Raw genomic sequence first — 23225 nt, 5'->3', positions numbered from 1 at the left:
TGCAGAGTCCCTTCTCCTCCCGTTTGTTTCTCATGCACAGCTGCAATGGAAGCGCACGCAACCCCAGCATGCTCCCCAGGGACCAAGAGGTTCTCATACAGAATCATGCACCAGGTCGGACTGCTGGAGACCTCCAAAAGCCTCATCCATAAAGCATCCAACATAAACGACAATGTCATAGCAAATGATAACAAGGGATGATGTTTCTTAAAAAACAAAATAAACCAAAAACCCCACCCCAAAATAACAATAACAAAAAAAAAAAGAGAGAACAGGCCATTGAGAGATGAGACTGCGCGAGCCTTGTAGTAGGTGGGGAATAACCTCTGTAGCTTTATGTAAATCTTTTATCTCCTATTGTGATTTCGGTTTTGGGAGATGGGCAGGTACAGTCACTGGTCTCAAGGTAGATTCTTCAGATCTGAATTTACACACTGATATTTCGATCATTATTAACTGATCCCTGTGGCTATAGGTCTGTTTCCTCAGGAGAATCGTGTAATAGGGATAAGAGATGGAAGTTTTCAGAAAGGAATACTCCCAATGTGTTACAATCTTTTTTTTTCTCTAACATCACCACTTCCATGCCAATGCTGCAAACTGGAACTTCAACCCAATCTTTCTTGTGTTTGAGCCACAATCCAGATAAATACTTGCAGCATCTTGCTATTTTCATGTGCCTGGTAAATAGCAGATGCATCAATGTCCCTCTCTGCATGCAATCTGAAAAGAGAGAATTGATGCTACATCGCCTTAAAAGCTGCACGGGGCATTGCCCATGCTGCACCCCTCAAGGCTCTCATTCCATAGCAAGAAGAGTTTTATCCCGTGCAACAGGAAGAAATCTTAAAAACATTCAAAGGAAGGCATTGCCCACACAGCCTGGCATTTCTGCAGTGGGACAGCTGCACGAGAATGGAGTTCTGGAATTCAAAGCGGAGAAGGAACATATGGCTAATGAATCCATAGGAAATACCTGTGGCAGCTAGAGCTTCCAGGGACCGAGAGAGCTGACCTTGGGTGCTTCCATGGAGGTTAATCTGGTATTGTGTGCCAGCTGTGAGATTGGTAATTTCTGTTTCTCGGTGGTTTCCCGGCACAAAGATTTCCCGTGGTCTGTTTAAACTGGACAGGTCTTTCAGAGTGATAAAGAACTGATCAAATACCTCATCCCGTGCTGCCCAAGACAGGGTGAAACTACTGAAAGTCCTGTGTGTTATATTAAGATCATGAAGAGCGTCAGTGGCTTCTGAGGTGGGAAGGTCAGTGGGCACCAAAAGCAGAGCATGAGAATCACTGCTGGAGTTTGTTAAATAACTTAGCTCTGTAGGTGCAGGACTGGTAGGATTAAGTGATGTTTCACTGTTTGATTCTCCAGGTGTTGTGACTAGATGTGCTAAACAGAGGTAAATTACAAGTTAAAATTTTAAACCCCCAAATACACCAGAAGACAGCTTACATCTGCTACACAACAGTTGGGTGCTTTGCATTAGAGAGCTCTAAGAACAGAGAAAACAGATGGGTACTTCTCTTTTGGAGACTGAATCCAGGGTCACAGGCAAAGGTAGCATCACCAAGCAGAACGTGGTTCTCGCACGTCACACTAACGTCACACTAAGCACCAGATCCAGAGCAAGAACCATTAAACACAGAGATGAGCTTCCAGCAGAGCAATGGGCACATCCTCAGTTGGTGTAAATCAGTACACTTTGACTGCTGTCAAAGTAGTTTGCTACATCAGTGAGGATTTGAGGCCAAAGTCTCCCAAACATGCCTTTTATCTTTACTCCAGCATGTCAGTTATTGCTTCACATGCAAACCAGAAGTGGAATGCATGCCAAATATCACAAACATATCTGAATCCAGACTTGGAAATCAGCCACAGCATCCGCATGCTGAATCTCCAATCAAAACCAGGTTTGGAGGAGTTATCCATCTGGATACATGCAGAATTTAAAAAAAAAAAAAGGTGGGGGGACACATGTTCTTACCTAAAAGCCAAGACAGAAATAACTTGAGCAATCATTCTTTAAAGGGAATGAAAAGAATGGAAAGCAAAAAGTCTTGGCCTTCAACATGCTGAATGATCTGTGAACAGATCTTGTAGTACAGTCAGATTGTGAAAATCTGAGAACTGGGGAGATCAGAGGGAACACTTTTCTGATCACAGCTGAAAGGCAACAGGCAGGTGATTTTTGTGACATGCAGAATTATCTCCTCGTTAGTGGAAAACCGCATCATTTCACACCTCATGCCTTGCTTTCATGCTCCACTTGCATTCAATTAAGAGAGAGCAAGTCATCTACCACCATCCGTCCCATCATGATTCAGTATTTGTCTCCAAATTCACACATGCCTCAGAACAGTTTTCAGAGGAGAAAGATCAATTAAAAATGTTTTGCAATAAATGCAGAAATGTTATCTTGAAAATACACTCCCTGGACAAATACAGACATAAACCCATTGTTTTCCTTCAGGAAAGAGAGAGGCCTGTGAGGCAAACATTTGTATTTACATATACCACTGGTATTCTTTGACTGAGGTAAGGGCCCTCCTTAAATGATGCCAGCACATGATCCGAACCCAGCCCTACACATGGTACAACCTGAAGACATTTATGTTGCCATCATACCTGCCATGGGAACCACTAGCATAGTTTCCTTTTGCTCACTAAACAGACTGTCAAAATAGCTGACTGCCCCAGGGTTACTGAGCTCCTGTCACAAAGCAGGAGGACATGCAGTGTGGAACCGTTAGTCTTCCGGGACTCAGGGGAAAAAACTGACATCAAGCAAGTGCCCTGGTACTTGTTTAGCCTTAAAGTTGTCTGCATAACGTGCGTAGGGGTAGCTGGGCTTTACTGTGGGGTACTTCTGTAGAAGACATGCGTAGATAGAGTGGGGAGGAAAGGGCAGCAGTTCAGTACACACGTAGCTCCATGCTGTGGATGCTCTCTCTGGGAACCTGCCATGCACCCTGAATTGAAAACTAGGACAAAGTATCCAGCAGTACAAGGGAAAAAGAAAGAAAACATGCTGATATAGTGAGGATGCCTGAGAAAACCCTGTGTAATATTAGTGAAGATCGACTTCCCCTCCTGACACTTCCCCCAGATTCCTGCCAGTTCCAATATAACCACTTAAGAACCTGGTTTCTCTTATCTGAATGGGAAATATAGCAACAGTTGGACCACATTATACAAAAACTGAGGGACCAACTACCTAATTAGCATGTTAATTTAGAAATTTGGTGTCACCAGTGAGTTAATTTTATTGTGCCTGCCAACTTTGACAACTACATGGGACATTGCCATGTATAGATTGTCTCATGGACCACATGTCATTTTATGGAGTTGCATTACCTCTGATTTATTTTATTTTCCCCCAGACCTAATTCTGAATATTCCCTTGGTTTTAATGACTTGACTGGAGAAATTAATTTGGGGATGAGAAAGAGTGGTCTACCCTCTACATACACACATAAACAAACACACATACAACATTAAGTCCATGTGTACAAACATACAAGACAGAAGAATGAAAATGATATGAATATATGAGAAATACTCTGATATCAGAGACAGTATCAGCGTTTGTTGATTAGCAGGTAGAATACTATAACAGATAGGGGAAAATCTGGAAAACAAACTATAGGATAACAAGTTTCAAACATGTGATTTAGCAACTAAGAGAATAAATGGGGAGAAGAGAAAGAGAGCTCTATGAGCCCTAGGTGGGTGGATGACAGCCAGATAGAGTGATTCATGGTAGCAAGATGAAGGAAGAGTAAATGCCAGAGAGCCAAAAGCTATGTAGAGAGGAAACTGGATGGACAACAAATGTATGCTCTTTCTCAGACTGGAATACTTCTCAATATCATTCTCTTAGTAAAATCTTCAGGCTTAATATGGCCTAAATACGTCTATGCTGTCGTTGCCTTTTCAGGAATTCCATTCCAATGCTTCACTGGCAATTTTACTAAAAAATAAATAACGTTAAGGTCCTGCCAGGACATTTCCCTAGTTACTTGGGATGGAGCAAACAATAGTCTGTATTATTTCTTGCTTCTGTCTCTTGTATTTTATATTATTTTCCAAGAGGGGCTATCAGCCAGTTTCACTGCAGAGTCTCTCATCAGCTCAAGCTCACAGTAAGACATGGTGGGCTACTAAGATATTACCAATCTTTTCAGGCTCCTTGGGCTGAATCACTATCCCCCACCAGCTGAATAAACTGTGCTTACAGTGCTGGCATACCTCTGATTTTCATAAAGAAAGTATATCACAGTATATCACAGGCCAGAAGTGCTATAGTAGCTACCATTGAAAATCATACTGAAGTCAGGTTCCACACAGTCTTAGCAGAGGAATCAGCCGAAGAAATGGACAATATTTACAGGCAAACTTATTTTCACAGTGGTCAGAGCTGTAGTTTCCCATTGAACTGGCTCACCTAATCATTCTTCCTAATGTTTCTTTAGGTTTGTGTTAAAAAGGGTGGTGGAATCTAAGACTAGTAGAAGCCAGAAGAGAAAGAGGGACTGATGCACAACACGGACAAAGGTCTTTGGTAAACAGCATAAATCTTCTTAAAAACATTCAACAGAATGGAAAAATCACTTCTCCAAGCCATGCTCCTATGTGCAACTAACTTCCAGAGCCAAGACAGTATCCCATCCGCGATTCATCAGCAGTTGCTGCACAATCTGGGTCCTACAGCAGAAGAATCTGAGGTAGGCACTTGGTTTCTCTAATATCCACTCATTTATCTCCACAGGCCTCTCATGCCTGATGTATTACCACCCATCCTTCTCCAGGACCCACATTGTGCGATGCAGGCAGGGTTCCAGAACCAGAGCAAGAAAGAACAAAGCTGCAGTCTGACTGCTCTGCTTCCTCAGAGCTGGGTTACGTGCTCACCCTACAGATTAGTTATTAATCTGATGTACCACTCTCAAGTCATACTGCCAGAAAGGTCCTTCCAACTAGTAAAATGGCCCATTTTCTTTGATTTCTGAAGTGGTTTCTAAACCAAAACATTAGTGCAGTGCTGGGTGGGACCTCTAACAATTAAGCAGCACCTTAGTTTGTGATACCTTTGTTAATAACAGAAATGAAGGTACCTGTTGTAGCCACAGCTTCCAGAGGAGAAGAGCGCTGTTCTCCAGCCAATCCATACACCTTGATTTTATAGGAAGTGTTAGCTTGGAGGCCATCAATCACAGCACCTAGGGATTCTCTGGGCAGGAAGGTTTCTGCAGGGGACCCGCCTGCCAATGACACTTCCTTGTACTCCACCACAAAACTACTGTAGACTCCTATATTTGCATACCATGAGACACTAAAGCTGTGGTCCGTTACACTTGAGACCACAAGGTCACTCAGTGCATCCTCCTGCATCCCTGAGGCCTCTGGAGCAATAAAGCTCCCAGAGGCAGAAAGCTCCTCTGGGCCAGGAGTCATTGTCTGCATTAGGGTAAGACTATGCAGAGCTACAAAGAAACAGACAAGTGAATGGCAGTGTGAAATATTCAGCCTTTCCTCATCAGCAAAACAAAATGACATTTACCACACTGGTCACTGTATAATCTTTACCATCCACTGAATGCAGAATGATGGACATCAGTTAAAAAAAACCCCTTTGTCACTTGAGCTGCACTTCATCCATATGAAGAGACAGAAGGCTCCCATCCTATACTATGGAAGATTTTGTGACATGTCCTTTGCTAGAGATTCATGAGCTCTGAAAGTTTTCTCTCTCTGTATGTGGAGAGTTGATATACATAAAATGCTATCAGGAAGAATGTGAGGGGAGAGGAAGGACCAGCAAAAGACCTTGAGCTCTGGGGCTGAAAGAAGCTTTGATGTCAGTGATGAAAATTCACCATGTAAACAAACGAAATAATTTGTGGGAGACTCCTGAATACCTGCTGGCAGAGAAGCCTGACTGAACCATCACGGAGTTGGGAAGAATATAAGAAATCTGGAGAGTCAAATGAAACTGTGAAAATAAATTCTCTCAGCCCTCCCACAGTCCCTGGCTCCCCTGTTCAGCAGGGATGGCACGTGCTCTTCAACAGCAGGACTGTCTCCTAGGTACACCGGGAAGAGCTTGTCTAGTTCAAGCCCTGCTACTGGCTTTTTACATTTCAATCATTCCTCTCTCTCCCTGCTTGCTCCAAGTACTCTCCCCAGCACTGCAACAGACCTGAGGTCCCGTAGCTCTGCAAGAGAGGGTAAAACAACAAGTTTGTTTGGCTTAGCCTGAGGACATGAGGACCTCCCAAATACTGGGAACATGGAAAAGAGGGCTGACTTGGGGGCAGATGAAGAAGTAAACTGAAGAAGAGACCTCTTGTCTTACACTCCACAGCCTTACAGAGCATTTCTGCCTCCCCATGCTCATGTGTTTGGATTAGTCCATTCCTACACAGGAGGAAGGTCACAGTGATAGGTTATGTCAACTACTGCTGTTGCTTCCAAGGAACCCACTGCAGAGAACCCTTTGTTTATTGGCTGCTGTGAGTAAATACTTAAAACAAACACACTGGGAAGATAAATGCATTTATAAAAAGACCCCAAAAATCGAGCCATGTAAAAGCCACCTTGTGAGACTTTGGAAGCCGGTATGGAAAGACCAGACTGAAATTCCACAGCATGTTGTTTCTGCCTTTTCACCATCTATGCATACTTCCTTTGAGGCCACTCTGTCTTCAGGCAGGTGGGGAGACAGATAACACTGGAAAACCAAAGCCTTCTCACTTCTACCACAGTAGAACCTTCAGCTTCCTTTTGTGTGTGTATGCCTTGAGGCTTCCTAGTGCCTGACATGCATCACACAAGTAATTCAGTAGTGATGGCTTTCTGTAGTTTACACCTTACCATATAACTCTGCTGTACTGGATTACTTGACTCTATAAAGCATAGAGGCTCTACTGGCATGACCACTACCCTGAATGCAGTAGCCTTCCTCCCCTTTGGATGAGAAAACTGAAAAAGGGCAAGATTAGAACCCTGTTGACTCTGCTCAAGTTGGTGGATGGAGGCATGCTGTGAAGAGAATTCATTAGGCAGGAACAAGCAGTATGAAATATATTCTGGTTGTTCTTACTCTCAGTTTTTGGCTGTAGAAAACAAAACAAGTTATAAGAGATAACACACAAGAAAAAGCAGCCTCATTGAACACCAGAGATGAGGTCTGCATCTCCTGCAGAACAAGTATCTGCGTACTTTGCGAGTCTCTCCAAGGATAAGCAAGAAATCATTGAAAACATGGAGCTAAACACCATAAGTAGGGAAATACACAGCTATCCTTCATTTAATCTAGACAGAGCTAAGCCTGCTCTGCAGGCAGCTGATGTTTTTAAGCAGTACCCTAGATACAGCTCACAAAACCAGGTGAAGTCGTACTTGGGCTAGTCAGTGCTCAACGACCTGGTGCAGAGTGCTCTTCAAAAGCTGTTACTCACCAGTAGAACCCTTGACAGTTGTAGGTTTGCTTTTGTGTCTGCCCTTCTCTGCCACCAGACTAACGGTGTATTCTGTCCCTGCTTCCAACCCTCGCAGGATAAAAGAGGTGCTGTCTACAGGGACCTCCACTTCGTTCTTCCTTCCAGAGGGGGTAGCGTAACTGAGGCGGTAACGATCAAACTTGGCCACTGGTCTTCTCCAGCGAAGGGATAAGGTGGTTTCAGTGGGGTCACTGACTTCCAAGTCCTTGGGGTTATCGAGATCTGTAGGTTAAAAGAGCAAAGTTGAGGTGTCTCTGAACCACCCTGGGACAATGTTTCAGTCATCTGTAGACAGCGAAACATCTATACCAGGTGTTTAGTAATAGCTTAATGTCTTATCCAGCTTTAGGAGCTTTTGAAGCCTCATTGCTTGATATAGGTAGAGGATAATGAAGTTCTCTTTTACAGACAAACGACACTAGAACAGATTTCCCCCACTTGCACTCACTTCAGCAGGAGGTGCACTCGCTGCATGGAGGAGAGGCAGAATTTAGGCCTTCAGAGAATTCACCCAGGCAGTGGGAATAGTACGAGAAAAATCCTGGAGTTGAAGGGCAGTGAGGACCATTGCAACCACTGAGGCTGCACACTTTGTTAGATCAACCTTCTGGCCACCATTCCTGCCAGGTAGGCAGAGTAATCAGTGTAAGCATAATTACCATTAAGGAGCTCACCTGGCGATGAAACTCACAGAGCATTAAGAGATCCTCATACAGGAAAAGGAAGCCAGATTCAGAAGTCAAGATCTTTGGGGAAATGTCCCATTGGTACCAAAATTAAATCAAGAAATTTCTAAAATCTTTCTTGTGGAATTGTGTGGAAAGGAAGGAAACATCAGAGTGAGTCCTCCTGATTTGCTGCTTCCTCCAGAGAACACAGGAGGATCAAACTACTCACCAGTGCCAGCATTAATGGTAGCAGGAGCGCTTTCCCTGTCCTCTCTCACTGCTGTCACTCCAATGCCATATTCAGTTCCAGGCCTCAAACCTAAGAGAGGAGGAATACAAATATGAGTTCCTGCCCATGGAATATGCCTATGGGCATTTGTTTAAATAAGGAAGTCAGAATGTATGCAAAGTAAGATAACTGCTTCCTTGTGTATGCAGAGACTTGAGGTTTCAGTTGACCCTCCAGCTGACCTGATGTTAATAATTTTTCTTTCATGTATGTGCCAAAAGATAAAGATTATGTTTGACTGAGATTGCATTTTGGACACTGTGCAAGTGAATAATTAGAGACAGTTTCTCCTTTCAAAAGCTTGCAGCACAGGTACTTGTGCCAAAGAAAAGCACCTAGACATGCAGATGACATGGCAAAAGTACCGTTACCTAGCCTTGCAGGCTGCTAAGGCAACTTGCATGTACACAGAAGAGTTGCAGGCCAGCATTGGTAAATCTGGTTGCTAGCACATGCAAAAGCCTTTTGAACTCAGGGATCTCAGGCCATCTCCACAAAGGCATAGCTGTCTAACAACACAGGGAACTGACCACTGCAATTCAGAGATGCATGGCACAGTGAAATGGCTACACACCTTCTGTTGGCTTCAGGTGTGTCAATAGAGATTGCATGTATTTTAATTGAATTGCTCATACTCAAAATGCGTAGCCTCTTATGTATAGTGACCAAAAGGTCACTTCTTCACTGCACTACTGTGCTCTAGGGTGATGGCAGCATCATGACAATAACATTCTCCTACCTGTGAGTGTAGCTCTGGTTGTTGCCTGGGTGCCCTTTGGCACCATGATCTCAGCGTGGTCTCCACCAGAGATGGGAGCAAATTTAATTCGGTAGCTATCAATGTCTGCATGGCTGTTCTTCCACTCCAAAGTAATGCTGTTGTCTGTCTGTGACACCCGCTTCAGGTTTCTGGGAGCATCCAAGTCTGTAACGAATCAACCAATATATAAATAAATAATTGAATAGGAATAATTCTCCTATGACAGCAGTCTCTCTTGGCAGTACTTTTCAGAAGGTGAAATGATGCGTAAAGCTGAAGTTAAGTTTCCTCTCACTGTACTCTTAACTACATTGAGATTTCTTCTAGCATGAAGTGGAGAGTTCACCAGCTTTGAGAAAAAGATCAGTGGAAGAAATTCAACTTTTATCTCCTGAGACAAAAATTACATTTTCAATGTTAGTAATTGTTTTTTATTACAAAATAGCCTTGTACAAAATCATATTTGGATGAAAATACTATCTTTCCTTTATAACTATCTCTGCTTTCAAAGGAAAAAGGCTGCTAAGAAAAGAGAATTTATCATCTTCAGAATATCTGTTCAGTATGCAACTTGCATTCACAGCTGAAAGGAAATCAAAGTCTCAAAACAAAAGGTGAATATTATGTAGAAATTCAGTGGGCTTTCACTGTTCACACCTCGAATACACTTAAATCCTGCTCTGAATGAGCAACTACATTTGGGGATGAAAAGGGAGTGATTTAGGCACTGTTTACTCAGCTCCCTTAATGCATCAAACCTCAGTAACATGCTAAAAGACCCACACTTCCCTAAGGCATTCCCAGGATCACTAAGGAGCAAAGTAAATGTATGAAAGTGTAACAGAATACATTTGCAGAACTGAAGGAAGAAGAAAAGCAAAGTTCTCTGCTAATGTCACACATTTAGACAAACAGAAATAAGATCTTTGAATAGGAACCGTGGAAGATATTTAGCTCAGCAGACAAGCAATTAATTTGAGGAATTTGTTGCTTGAGATTTAGGGTATGATGAATAAAAGCTTCTGAGTGACTTGATAGCATAATTCCTATTTTCAAAATACATTGAGATACTTGGGGGCTCTAAATATTTTGTTGAGCCACTAAGGTATAGAAGACCCATAAACCATTCTCCATTTTCATATACCTCAATAAGAGTGCTGATTCTGTGTTGATGCTCTATCCAGGCAAGCTATGCTATTTGTGTCATGAAGACTGATGGTGACTCTGTTACCTTCCCATGAGTTTGGGATGGTATCCAGGCCTCTTACCTGTGACAAAGACTTCTTTCACAGGGTCGCTTTCCATGTCTCCTCGACGAGAGACGAGTGTCACTTCATACTCTGTGTGCGGCCTCAGCTCTCCAATAGAATATTGGTTTTCATCTTCAGAGAGGTCAATGGTTGTCCTGTCCCCTGGAATATCCTTGGGGCCATAAGTGAGCTCTATGCCTTCAATTTCAGCCAAGGGTTTGGACCACGTGATAAGAGCTGTTGTGTCTGTGACATCTTTTGCCTCGATCTGGCTAGGGGCATCAAGCTCTGTTACACAGAGAGAAAAAGGTGTTCTTTTAAATAAACCTCATCAGAAAAATCATACACACTCTTGTGCTTTAATTGCCTATTCAGAGTAAAACTGAGTAACTTCTAATAACTGAAACTTCTCCTCATTTACTTTCCTCCTTTACTTTCTATAGCTGTAGAAGAGAGTATCAAACAGAGTCGATTCATCAGAAGCAAATTCATCAAAATTCATTAACATCAGAAGCTTCCAAGCAGGAACCCTAAAAGATTCTCCATTCACACAACAGAAAGCCTCCTTTAAATAATTTCTTCATGCAAAGATCACCAGGGTGAAATAAATTCTAATTCCTGTTGATGCCCATTTTGAAAAAGAGTATAAGTGCATAATGCTTCCTAATTTCTAGCTAAACATAAACTTCTTCTTCAAAGAGGTAATTTGGAGAGGAATTAATTTCTCCTCATGTATTCTTAATTGGCAGGTGCACTACTTCCTTCTTTCCTTCTTTCCCCCTATCAATTCATGGCATAGAGCTTGCCTTCCTCTTTGTTTAAAAACTCCCTAGGCTACCTCAAACAGCAGTTTTATTGCTGGCACTACACCGAACGCAGGTTGTGCTTACTTGTGGTTATCACTTTGGACAGTCCTGGTCCTCTGGTATTGTTTTTCACTATATGGAGGGACACATTATACTGCTGCCCTGGTGCCAAACCTGGCTGCATATAAGATGTCTCTGGCTGTTTCAAGCTGCTGGTTATATCTCCATTATCGTCCTTTTTCTGCATCACACAGAAAAAACCAGTATAAATACACAAAATCCCAGATCTTTCACTTACTTACAGCCTCTGTACAAGAAACGCTTCTTCCTTACCATGTTACGGAAGACCACCTCCCAGCCATCAAATGAAAAGTTCAGAGGATCCCACTCCACCTGGACAGATGTTTCTTTAACAGTTTTGAATTTCAGACCTTCTGGAGCAGGCAGATCTGTGACAGAAAAAAAAAGGATATCATTACGTGAGCAACAAGTTCCCATCAACTGGCACTGGGGTGGGCCAGCTTTCCACCACTATAAATATCTGCCCAGTAGGTATCTGCATCTGAGATGTCTAAAACTTCCTCAGAGCCAGTTGTTCTGTCTTTTCAGACATTCCTTTGACCTGTTTTAGAGGTCACCTTAGAGTAAAAGGTGACCTCTAGGGTCACCTGCCCCAGAAATCTCTTTTTTTACCCTCTTGAAAGAAGCCTCATGTGGACATTTGAAGTTACGCAAGATGAATCCTGCCCCAGCTCTCTAAAAATGAGCAGAGTGGCAGAGAGCAAAGAGCAGCTTTTGAGGCTGGGGTGTTTAGATATGACTGTGGTGTGAACAACAGAAAAAGGAAGATAAACAATGAGCAGACAGGAAGATAGAGGTAAAATATGCTGGTGATGCAAAAAAAAAAAAAAAAATACACAACCTCCATTTTACTCAAAATACTTTGAATTCAAGTGATTTCATATTGCTCTTTTACACACTGCTCCATTTTTATATTTTTTTCAGGAAGCATTACCAGATTTTAAAAGTGTAACTTATTATGTAGAAGCCAAGGGTCTTAATTTACAAAGACCCCATGATATCCATTGGGAGGCAGTGCAGAGAGCAGAAGAGCTGATGAACTGTACTTTTAACATGGTTATTGGTATTGGGAAATAATAGAAGATGAAGGTGCAGGAGTCAGTCTTCATCCAGCACACAAGATGAACTGAAAATAGAAAATGCAAAAGAAACAATGCCATAAAAAGGGGATGCAAATAAAAGATATTACAGAACAGACAAAATAATCACTACAGAGTATATTAAACTCACACGTTGCTACCCTGGCGCTGACTGGAAAGCTCTTCTTGTTTTTAAGGATTGCAAAGACTCGGATGAAATATTCTACACCTGGCTCCAGTTCATGAATAGTGGCAGCTGTCTGGTTTCCTGGCACAGTGAACTGCATGTCTAAGCCACCACTGCTGGTAGGGACATAGGTGATGAGGTACTCATTGACGAGGTTCTCGTGCTTCCATTCCAGGTTTACAGTTTTATCTGTTATGTTTGTCACACTCAGTTCAGTCGGAGGAGACACTAAGGAAGGGGAAAAAAACAGAACAAACTTCTAAGAAGATTTCCAGGCTCAGAAAGTAATGACTTACCCAGTTTCACATTTTCCCATGAACAGTTCCTAAGAGTCATCTAACAAACAGGGAATTGAGAAGCCATGTCACACAAATTAGCCACTTGAAGAAAGAAATATTCAGCTGATGAAAACTACAGACATTTCTAAAAGTCATGGGCCAATTTCTACACAAAAGGTTGCACATAACCTATGGCTGACTGTGCTCCAGTTCCTTCTCTCGTGGCTGCTGCACAAGACTACTAGAGCTAAGTCCCTCAGGATTCATGTGTTTAATTCCAGTCTCAGCAACACATGACTTTAAGGCTGGAAGTCCTGTGGTTCAGATGCACAGAATTGCAAAGGTTTTCCAGAGTAAAATAAAACATGGTTATTTTTGTAAATACTTTCAATGGATTGCTCCACATTTGCACGCACAAGAGCACAAAATGTGGCTTGGGAGTCTTCCAGAAGCAGGAGGTGAAAAACAGGATTTTTTTTTCAAGGGTATTCACTGTCTCTTATAATGTTCCTTACCCCAAAGTACTCTTTGATTGCTCTACAGAGATCGTAGTTCCAAAATTTCTCCCCTGGGACCTACTAAAGAAAACTACCTCCTTTATAGCATAATGCCTGTCATCATCTAACTGCCAAATTCTGCTACCAATTTCCACAGAGTCTGTGGTACTGGGCAACCAAGCCTGTGGCTTTATAGCTAAGTTACCACTACAACCGATTCCATGATTATTCTACAAGCTTTTGTCAGCATACACACACACACATATGCATACATATACATACATGTACACACACATATATATTTTAAATAATAATAATAAAGTTTTACTGTAGTTAGAAAAATTAATTTGGCCAATTGAGGGACAGCCAAGACCTCTGTAATAATCCTGAAAGGTGCAATGTTTGCAACATCTGGCAATTCCATCATGACAGTTGTCTCTTACGGATCACTCAGATGGGATGTTATTTTCAGTGTGTCCCTCACCTCCACTGCACTCTCCACCTCCAGCTCCAAGATCTACCTTCAAAGCAAAGTCACTGAGCCCTTGGGGTCAGTCAGTGTATGCTGTCAGAGCTGCGTTTCATTTTCAGCTCCTACAATAGTGATGGCATTGGAAATTGAAACCTCATTCTTACCCACTCAATGTGAGACTGGGAACCAGAACCTGGCTGTAAGGAACTGTGATACCCTGGTTCTTTATTCACTGATGTTCATCATTTACATTATCTCATTCCTACAAAGCCTTATTTATTAGTCAAAATTCAGTCCATGTTCTTGTGACTAATTCTGCTGAGTACCTGGTAAGAAATCTTGTGCAGAGCTAGAACAGTTTCTTTTGGACATATTCCTTTGTTAGCATCAAAGATACTATGAGAAACTGAAAGATTCTGGTGAAAAGTCCCAGCCAGTGCAAGCTCCAGCTCCAGTGACATCATGGTGGGAACAAACTTAGAAATAACAAATGGACTGCATTGGCATCATTAGCCTGTTCGCTTGCTGACCACCAAAAGTGACCAGCAACAACTATATCTACACCCCTGAAAAGTAAGGGAGGCCAAGAGCTTGCATTACTTCTCTGATTCAGCTGTCTGGACTGTGCTAAAGAAGGATGGCAACAGGGAAAATGTTCACAGAGCCATGGAGGCTGCTGCCTGGACACAGGGAATTACCCAGGGGAAGTAGTTCAAAAGGGACATTGCAACCTACCATCGGAGCAGTCGTCTCCCATGTAACCATCGTCGCAGACACACTGTCCGCCAATGCAGCGTCCCGCGTTGTTGCAGTCATTGGGGCAGGACTGGTCACGACAGTCCTCCCCTGTGAAGCCCTCATGGCACACACAGCGCCCATTGATGCAGCGCCCACGTTGGTGGCAGTCGTTGGGGCAGGACAGCTCGCCACAGTCCTCCCCTGTGAAGCCATTATCACACTCACAGCGTCCCTCCACACAGCGCCCGCGGTTGTGGCAGTCGTTGGGGCACCGCAGCTCCCCACAGTCCTCCCCTGTGTACCCCTCATCACACACACACTGCCCATTGACACAGAGTCCATGGTTGTTGCAGTCATTGGGGCACCGCAGCTCACCACAGCTGTCCCCGGTGAATCCCTCCTGGCACACGCACTGCCCATTGACACAGCGCCCACGGTTATTGCAGTCATCGGGGCACCGCAGCTCCCTGCAGTCCTCCCCAATGAATGCTTCATGGCAAACACACTGCCCATTGACACAGCGTCCATGGTTGTGACAGTCGTTGGGGCACCGCAGCTCCCCACAGTCCTCGCCCAGGTATCCCTCATGGCAGATGCAGCGCCCGCCCACGCAGCGCCCACGGTTGTGGCAGTCCTTTGGGCACCTCTTCTCACTGCAGTCATCCCCCACGAAGCCCTCGTAGCAGACACACTGCCCATTCTCGCAGCGGCCGTTGCCATTGCAGTTGTTGGGGCAGGTCAGGTCCCCACAGTCCTCCCCTGTGAAGCCCTCCTCACAGAAGCAGGTCCCGTTGACGCAGCGCCCACGGTCAAAGCAGTCATTGGGGCAGATGAGCTCACTGCAGTCCTCACCGGTGTAGCCTTCATTGCAGACGCACTCATTGTCCACGCAGCGCCCACGGTTGTTGCAGTTGTTGGGACAGAGGGGCTCGCTGCAGTCCTCACCGGTGAAGCCCTCATCGCACACGCACTGGCCGCTCACACACCTCCCGTGCACACTGCACCCCTGGGAGCAGAGCTCTTCACTGCAGTCTGTGCCCGTGTATCCCTCAAAGCACTGACAGGCCCCATCCACGCACTTGCCTTGGTCGTTACAGTCTGACGGACAGGTGGCTTGGCTGCAGTCCTCACCAGTGAAGCCTTCATTGCAGACGCATTTGCCCTGGACGCATTTCCCCCGGTTGAAGCAGTTGTGTGGGCAGTCCCGTTCAGAGCAGTTGGGGCCTTTCCAGCCAGGCTCACAAATGCAGCCACAGATCTCGATGCTATAGTTGCCATGTCCACTGCAATAGGGTGTTGTGTCCAGGCGACCTGTACCAATGATTTGGAAAACCTGTTACTCCCCTTGGTTCTGGGGTATGTTAAGCCAGCATAGCACATATGACCTAAAAGAGGTCTGACTTTCACAGCTCCCTTGAGGGGACAATTTCCACAATCACCAAACCTTTTAAATGAGAATTTCTCCTCCTTTCTGCAGGGATATTATGCTGTAATTTGCACTAATGCCAGAGAAGAGCCCCTGCCAACTACTGGGTAAATTAACATGCTGGATTCCTCTGCTCTTCTCGAAGTCCCTCATCCAGTGACCGAGCAGCTTTCCTGACTGCTTCATCAGGGAATGCACTATGAAGCACTATTCACCAGCTTGCTCTAGAACATAAAAAGCCAGGCAGCATGCTGCACCATCGACAGCAAGACTGTCTCTGTGGTCAGAGGGACAGATTGCTACTACGACAACCTGTGTTTTCTTTCTCGCATTACCAATCTCTTACCTCACCAATCTCTTACCTCAGTTTAAAAACAGCTGAAGGATACCTATTCCCCCCCTTTTCCAACTATTTGTGCTTTTCTATTGCCTTATGTCCTGCTGTATTTTTATTGGTCTCTATTAAAGAAAACTTGGAAAGGAGAACGGTTACATTGGCAGCTTACTCAAGGGGACAAAATGTGGAGCCAAGACCTTGGACTGCATGAGTTTTAATCTTAACTCCGACACAGATTGTCACTGTGCCCAAGTGCTGTACATGCTCAATGCCACAGCTACAAAGCAGCTTAGGCAGACTTCTGATCCACAGGTTCATAAAACTGCGAAATTGTGAATGAGTGCATCTTGCAAGCTGGCCAAATACATTCCCAGTTTTGATTATGTTTCAAATTTAACAGGTTGGCTTTTGCTCATTCTTGAAACAGATTTGAGTATCTGCTCTAAACAAGATCTACAGCCAGCACAAGAATTTCCCCAAGAGCAGCTCCCCGGTCTGCCTTACCTTCCGCTGCCTGGGAATTAGGACAGCATCCAGCCCCGCTGGCACACTGGTCCCGTAGGGAGGATACCAGCCCCTCCAGCTCTTCTAGTCTGCTCAGCAGATCCTTAATGTCTGGGGCAGCCGCACAGCCACAAGCCCGTCGGGGAATGTTAATTCGGTGTGTGAAGACAATCTGGTTCCCCTCATTCACCGTGTGCTCCTCGTAATTCTTGACGGGCTCAATTTCCGCCTTCAGGTCTGCATCACCGCTCGCTGTGTCCAGGTCCACAGAGCAAAGGGAGCCAACAGGCAACTTAATGTTGTAGACATGGTTAAAAACTACAGGCTGATTATCCTCTGGCAAGGTCACGTTTAGCCCAGTCTCCCGCTTCTGCCGGATAATTCGCTTGATGAGTCCACCACTGACATGCTGGTACAGCAAAGCTAAGATCGCACAGGCCAAAACCTGGGTGGAGAGTCCCATGGTGCTGTTCAGTTCCTTTACAAAGCTGATGGAGTTTTATATATGTTTGGCCTTTGTAGTCTGGAGTAGAAATTGGAGAGCCAGTTCAAACCAAGCTGGATATCCTGTCCTGGCACACTTGTTGCCTAAAAGAAGAAGGAGAAGTGTAAGGGGTGAACTGCAGCTACACTACACAACAAAAGGCCTATGACACAGAATGCATACTGGCATCCTTAAAAATACAGCTGGGGTCCTACTCATTGTACTCACTTCACCCAAGCCTCTGAGCTTGTTCTTATCTAGAATAATAGTACATTACCTTGTCTTCCAGGTGTGTTTGTGAATTTTGAAGGAAGCTACTATTATTTCCTATTTAGAAAAAGTACAGAGGAGTATGGAAGGTTTAACCACCTCAAGCAGACAACCAGGGCAAAGAGCCTGCTGAGTCTCATCTCAACTTAAAACACCACTTTCAGACAGGCAGATAAAACAAATGTATCTTCTGTTATAATATAACTAATGTTAAAAGTCAATATTTCCTTCACCTCTTAGTCCACTCCTTGAAGACTACTGAAGGCTGCATCATGTAAGAAACTCAAGACACTGTCAAAAGGTATATCAACACTAATAAGCTCATTGCAGCCCTATTCCCTATGCTTTAAGCTACTCCAAATGCTTGGGAATCTGAAGTCCAGGGCTTGTAGCCCCATAAGTTTCACTATGCTGATGATTTGTCTACAACAGGAAGATAAACAGAGCTCTTTGGAGAACATGCAGGTTGATGGGTCTGGTGTCCGTGCTAGTATCATAACTAGGAATATTGTAGCATAGTAGCAGGGAGATGCAACAGAAGATGAGATGGGGAGACACCATGTAAGAAACAGCAAAGAAATAGATACGAGGAGAGCTGAAGAGAAGGAAAATAAATCCTTTGACCATCTATGTCCTTCCAGGAAGAAAGGAAAGCTTTACATCAATGCAGGTGTAAAAAAGTCTTTTCAGCAGCCAATACACCTTTCCGAAAGGTGACATTTCCCCCAGTCTGATCTTTCATTAGCTATAATACAGTAGCTGGCTTATGGTTACAAGCACCTGGCTGGGCTGTTCTAACTCTTTCTGAAACTCATTCCTTCTAATTAGCTTCATTATTTCCTCCTCTTCTTCAGTCTGTAGGTCTTCATCCAAATTATATGAGCCAGAGGGCTGAAATCCCATGCAGCACCAACTCTTCTGCATGTTGAGTGAGAACCAAAAGCAGCTAATGGACTAAGTAAAGGAAGACACCTAATAAATCTCATCTTAGCATTTGTTTTTCTTTACTCCCAGAAAACATTTGGTTAAACGGTTAGGTCAGTGACTGTGCTTCACTAGCTGTAAGCTAGTGAAATATCAGTAACGGAGAAAACAGCAATATATTCTCTAAACACCACTGTCAGATGACAGACTGGCTTCTTCCAGCCTTCTGCTTCCCCCAAAGTGTAGAGATAATTTTTTTCCAATGCTATCCCAGCTGCTTTTGTAGAAGAATGACAATAATACATCAGACATTTTACTGACGTTAATTTTTGGTAGACAATGTTGAGCTCACAAAGAGTGAACTTCACTCCTTTTTATTGGGGAATAAATCAGAAGTAAACAAGCAGCAGCCAAGGCTTGTTTATTGTCATGAAAAGCATCCAGCTTTAAGCCATTTGTAACACTTACCCCATTTGTTCAAACATGTCTGCAGCCCCTGCCTGCACCAGAAGAGATCGCAAGGCAGCTAACAAAGAATAACAGAGGCAGCCACGATCCAGGTCTCATTTTTGACTCAGGCCAATCCCTAAATTGGGTTGCTACCTCATGAAACACATACAGGACAGTATTTGAAGTGGGATTTTACTTCTAAGAACTCCCACTTGGGTTTTGCAAATGGCCTCCCACACAATGGGATTCCACGTGCTATACACGTTTTGCCCTGTGACAAGGTCATACAGCTAATATAGATGTCTGTCCCTCAAGTAGTTATTTAAGGGACAGGTCATTTGACAGATACATCCAAGAGGAAATGGAACAAACTGGAGACAGTTTTGCATCTAATTCTCACCGAATTTTAGTGAAAGTCAATCATCAGTTTCCTTATAGATTTTGTATGCCCCAACCTACAAGAATACAGCCTTGCCCAAAGTAAGGAAATTGTAGCTTTTCTGCTGACTGATCTGAGTTTACACATCATTTCATCATGGTACAAACTGTGATTTTTAAATTTGCCTGGAAAATGAAAAACCTACTTCTGACAAGATCCACTGTCACTGTTACATTTGATGTTGATGAAAACCACATGAACACCATTTCTTCTACTAGATACTCGTTGCATTAGAGTCAGCCAAACCTCTCAGCCTAAATGTATCTTTGCTCACATCCTTTTGAAGTTTATGAAGAGGCTCTAGGCAAAGCATTCCTCAGAGCCTGATCTGTGACGTGTGTTTTGACACCTAGTGTGCTATCTGAGCTAATTCAGATCCCATGTTTCTCATCTGATTTGCCAAGGATGCAGCATGATTTGCTGAGCTCCACTCCTAGATCTGAGGTCTACAAAACAAGACACCTTCATACAATTATTTATACATTAGCCCTGGTTTTGGTTGGAAGAACAAAGAGGACAGCCTTCTCTCCATCTTCTATTCCTCAAACATATCTAGACAGTTCAGACCACACTGGACCACAGAGGAGCAGGCCATACAAGAGAGAAATGGAAGCCACAGCAACTTTCAGCCTCTGTTGTTCCTTCATTTTCCACCATTTTGTTCCCTTCAGAACATTTCACGCAGATTGTATTTCAACCTGCCTCTTGGAGACATCTTCTCTATATTTTCTATATATTTTCTCTATATTTCTGCTGGATTATTTACAGGTACCAAAAACTCTGCAAAAGAAGATGACCCTTCTCATCGTGAGTTTGGCCTTGCTGCAGTTCACAATGTAGTGTATCTCTCAGATATGTTGAGAGGTTTGTATGTCCATTTATAACAAGCAGTTTGTCTAACATGGAAAATTACTCACCCTAATGAGCTGTACCCCCCACGTCTTCCTGCTGTCCCAACTGCAATACAACTACTTCAAAAATCTTGCAATGATTGGTTGCTCTGCAAAATATTGTGTGTCATGCAGAGCAATAAAGTCTAGAGCTTGTGTTCTCCCAGGGTGATGACTGGCATCTTCCCACAGTTGTCACCCTCACTGGGAAAGACTCCTGTTTTACTCCTCTCCTGTTCCCTTAGGCACAACCACAATACAAAAAAATAACAAAAGGGGCTGTGGCCTCTCACCTATGTCCCTAAATATCCTTGATCAGGAATAACTTCCTGCAGGACTGAATTTTTCAGCCCATTCAATGAGTTACATACTGGCACCAGACAAAAAATAGATCCAAGACTGTAACTCTCAGAGTCATCTGAGGGCTGCTGTGCACATCTTTGCTTCCAAGAACACTTAGGTAGCCTTACCCATCTGAGTACAGCTTGTGCAGGTCCAGGCTGAGTGATGAAACCTTGGATCACTAGCACTGGATGCATCAGCTATCACCCAAAGAGTACTTTTTGGGGGCTTTTTTCTTTGTAACTTGTGCAAGATCTTCTTCAGAGCACAGAAGCCATGGGAGTTCTGTATCTGAAATTATTGGTCTGATACAGATGTCAGTCTAAGTAATGTGTTGTCCATATCAATGCAGCATGGGAAGAGGGTCTTTGCCAGTGGCTCAATCCCCATAGCAGTAGCAGTGATGAAAGCTCAGAATCTCTGCAAGGAGACTTGGGTTCAAGTCAGGAGGGTATCATTGATAACACACATTTTTTCATCCCAGCCACAGGCTAAACTCACTGTCTACTCCTCACTCTTGGCTGGCTGAGAAGATGCTACTATTCCCTTTAAAGCTTCTTTGGCACATTAAAAAAACCCAAACAAGAGACTGGGAACTGAGAAGCAAATGATGGCATCCATAGCAGCTGATGTAGAAAGAGTCAGGGAAAAAAAATAATTCCTTGTCTGTTTTGTATAAGCACTAGCTGCAAAAGTTAGATGTTATCCAAAGAGGAAAAAAAGACAATTTCTAGAAAAACATTCTTTAGAAGCCCGATTGCTAGCTAGTAATACTCTTACTAATACACGGTGGAAGTAAGATGGACTGTCAATAGCACAAAGAAAGGAATAATCTCCATTTCTACTGAAGCCCTTTCATCTGAAGATCTGAAAGCACATCACATGCTGGTTACCAAAAGCTAAAAAAATGTTGGGGTTATTTTTTTATTTAGGCATTTCCCCCCTCCTGGTATCAGAGCTTTTTCAGGACCTTTCCATTTAATTAGTAATTTCTTTCTTAATAGGAAATTTTCAATCAATCCTGAAAAATCCCCAGGAACCCTGACTCCTAGGGAATACTAAGCAAAGGTAATGTATGAATATTTTCCTTCCCCAAAGACATATTTGCTGGAAACCAGCAGGTGTGAGAAACTAAATTAGTGTTTGCATAGTTTAAAGTTCTAGTATACCACTCTAGTCTCTCTTGCAAAGTCAGGAATGGCAGAGTTGTGAGATGATTTGTGGATCTGTGGAGTGATAAATATGCAAATGAGAACCCTGTGCAATTTTAATCAAAACAGATTGCAGCAATGAAGAAATGGAGGTGTTAAAAAGTATCTCAGCTGTCCTTCTTAAAGGAGGCAGAAGGCTGATTAGATTTGTTCAGACACCCTCTACATGTCATGACTTGGAAATTAGACTTAAAGGCAAGGAATAAAATAAAGAAAAAAGGAGACAATTCTTCTCTAAACATACGTCCAAGAGTACAGCAGGAGGGGATAGAATATTGTCAGCATATGTTGGATTCAAGCATGTCTTGTTAAAATCTGCATAAAATTAGGAATGGGATGGATTCTGACAGCGGGGAAAGACTCAGCTGGAAAGGAGCCACAGCCCTCTATGGAAAACACAAACCAGTCCATTTTGAGGTTTGTTAATTCCTAACCCCAAAATAGTTTCCTGTGATCTAGTCACTGAAGGAACTTCATGTTTCCAGATTTTCCACCAAGGCAATCTGTTCCCTCAAGTCTGGGGTATTTAGCAGGGCACATGTGCAGGCACTGGCATCATGATACATCATGGTGCTCTTCTCTTTATCTATTTCCATACAGACAAAAGAGTCACGTTAGGAATTTGATCTGACCTGGAATGCTCCGTCTTTGCACACAGGGGAGTGGAATTTCTGCATTTTCTACAAGCAGTGCTATTCCAGAGGATTAATAAATTGAACCTGGCTGCCAGAGTGCATTTTCAGGAGGCAAGGCTTCAAAAGATGCAGCCTTTTAAACAAGAAGTGCTAATGTAGCTTTGCCAAGAGTGTGTGACTCTCAAGATCCAGGCATCTTCCTAAACAGAGACAAATTAAGTCTGAAGTCAATTGAAATGTTGACTGGGGCTGGGGGTGAGGGGGGAGAGAGGGGTGGGTGGTTGTGTCTGTGTGAAAGCTTTGACACGGGAGGCCAAAATATGAACAATTCTGACTTCATTATCTTTCACTGCTGTTTCCATACATTCATAACTACAGAAAATCATTTTCTTTCCATTCCCAATTCCAACAGGGCAAAGTAATCAGCAGGGATACTCAGTGTAGGTCAAACTATATGAAATCACAGTGGAGAAGAAATTCATAACAGTCCTAAACCATCAGTACTGAATCTTTCCAGCAGAAATGATCAAAGCCAAATTGTTCCTTTTTTTCTCTTCTTTGTTTACATTGCATTCATTCTGAGGGGAAGGAATTTAAGGCAGACAAATCTAGAGTACTTCAGAATATCCATTGTGCTCCCCAAAGGTTACAGGGAAGGTGGGTGCAAACAAATGTTGCAATTGTTTCAACACCAATTAG

General features: G+C 43.3%; 1 protein-coding gene across 1 annotated transcript in view; it reads right to left on the bottom strand.

Moving 5' to 3' along the window:
* Positions 1-17344, bottom strand: part of TNC (tenascin C) — a gene marked incomplete at both ends in the record, with an annotated part of 45903 nt that extends 28559 nt beyond the window's left edge. Inside the window, 9 exons of the mRNA XM_084272547.1 lie at positions 7468-7731; positions 8407-8496; positions 9206-9391; positions 10495-10764; positions 11367-11523; positions 11616-11731; positions 12594-12857; positions 14612-15925; positions 16882-17344. Coding sequence (XP_084128673.1) covers positions 7468-7731; positions 8407-8496; positions 9206-9391; positions 10495-10764; positions 11367-11523; positions 11616-11731; positions 12594-12857; positions 14612-15925; positions 16882-17344 — 3124 coding nt within the window. The remainder of the gene's footprint in view (positions 1-7467; positions 7732-8406; positions 8497-9205; positions 9392-10494; positions 10765-11366; positions 11524-11615; positions 11732-12593; positions 12858-14611; positions 15926-16881) is intronic.
* Between the last annotated feature and the right edge of the window lie 5881 nt (positions 17345-23225).

This window comes from Gallinula chloropus (genome assembly GCF_964237585.1).
Source record: "Gallinula chloropus genome assembly, chromosome: 18".
In the NCBI taxonomy this organism is placed as follows: domain Eukaryota; kingdom Metazoa; phylum Chordata; class Aves; order Gruiformes; family Rallidae; genus Gallinula; species Gallinula chloropus.
The sequence above is the reverse complement of the archived record's forward strand: the minus strand, read 5'-3'. Positions and strand labels throughout refer to the sequence as shown.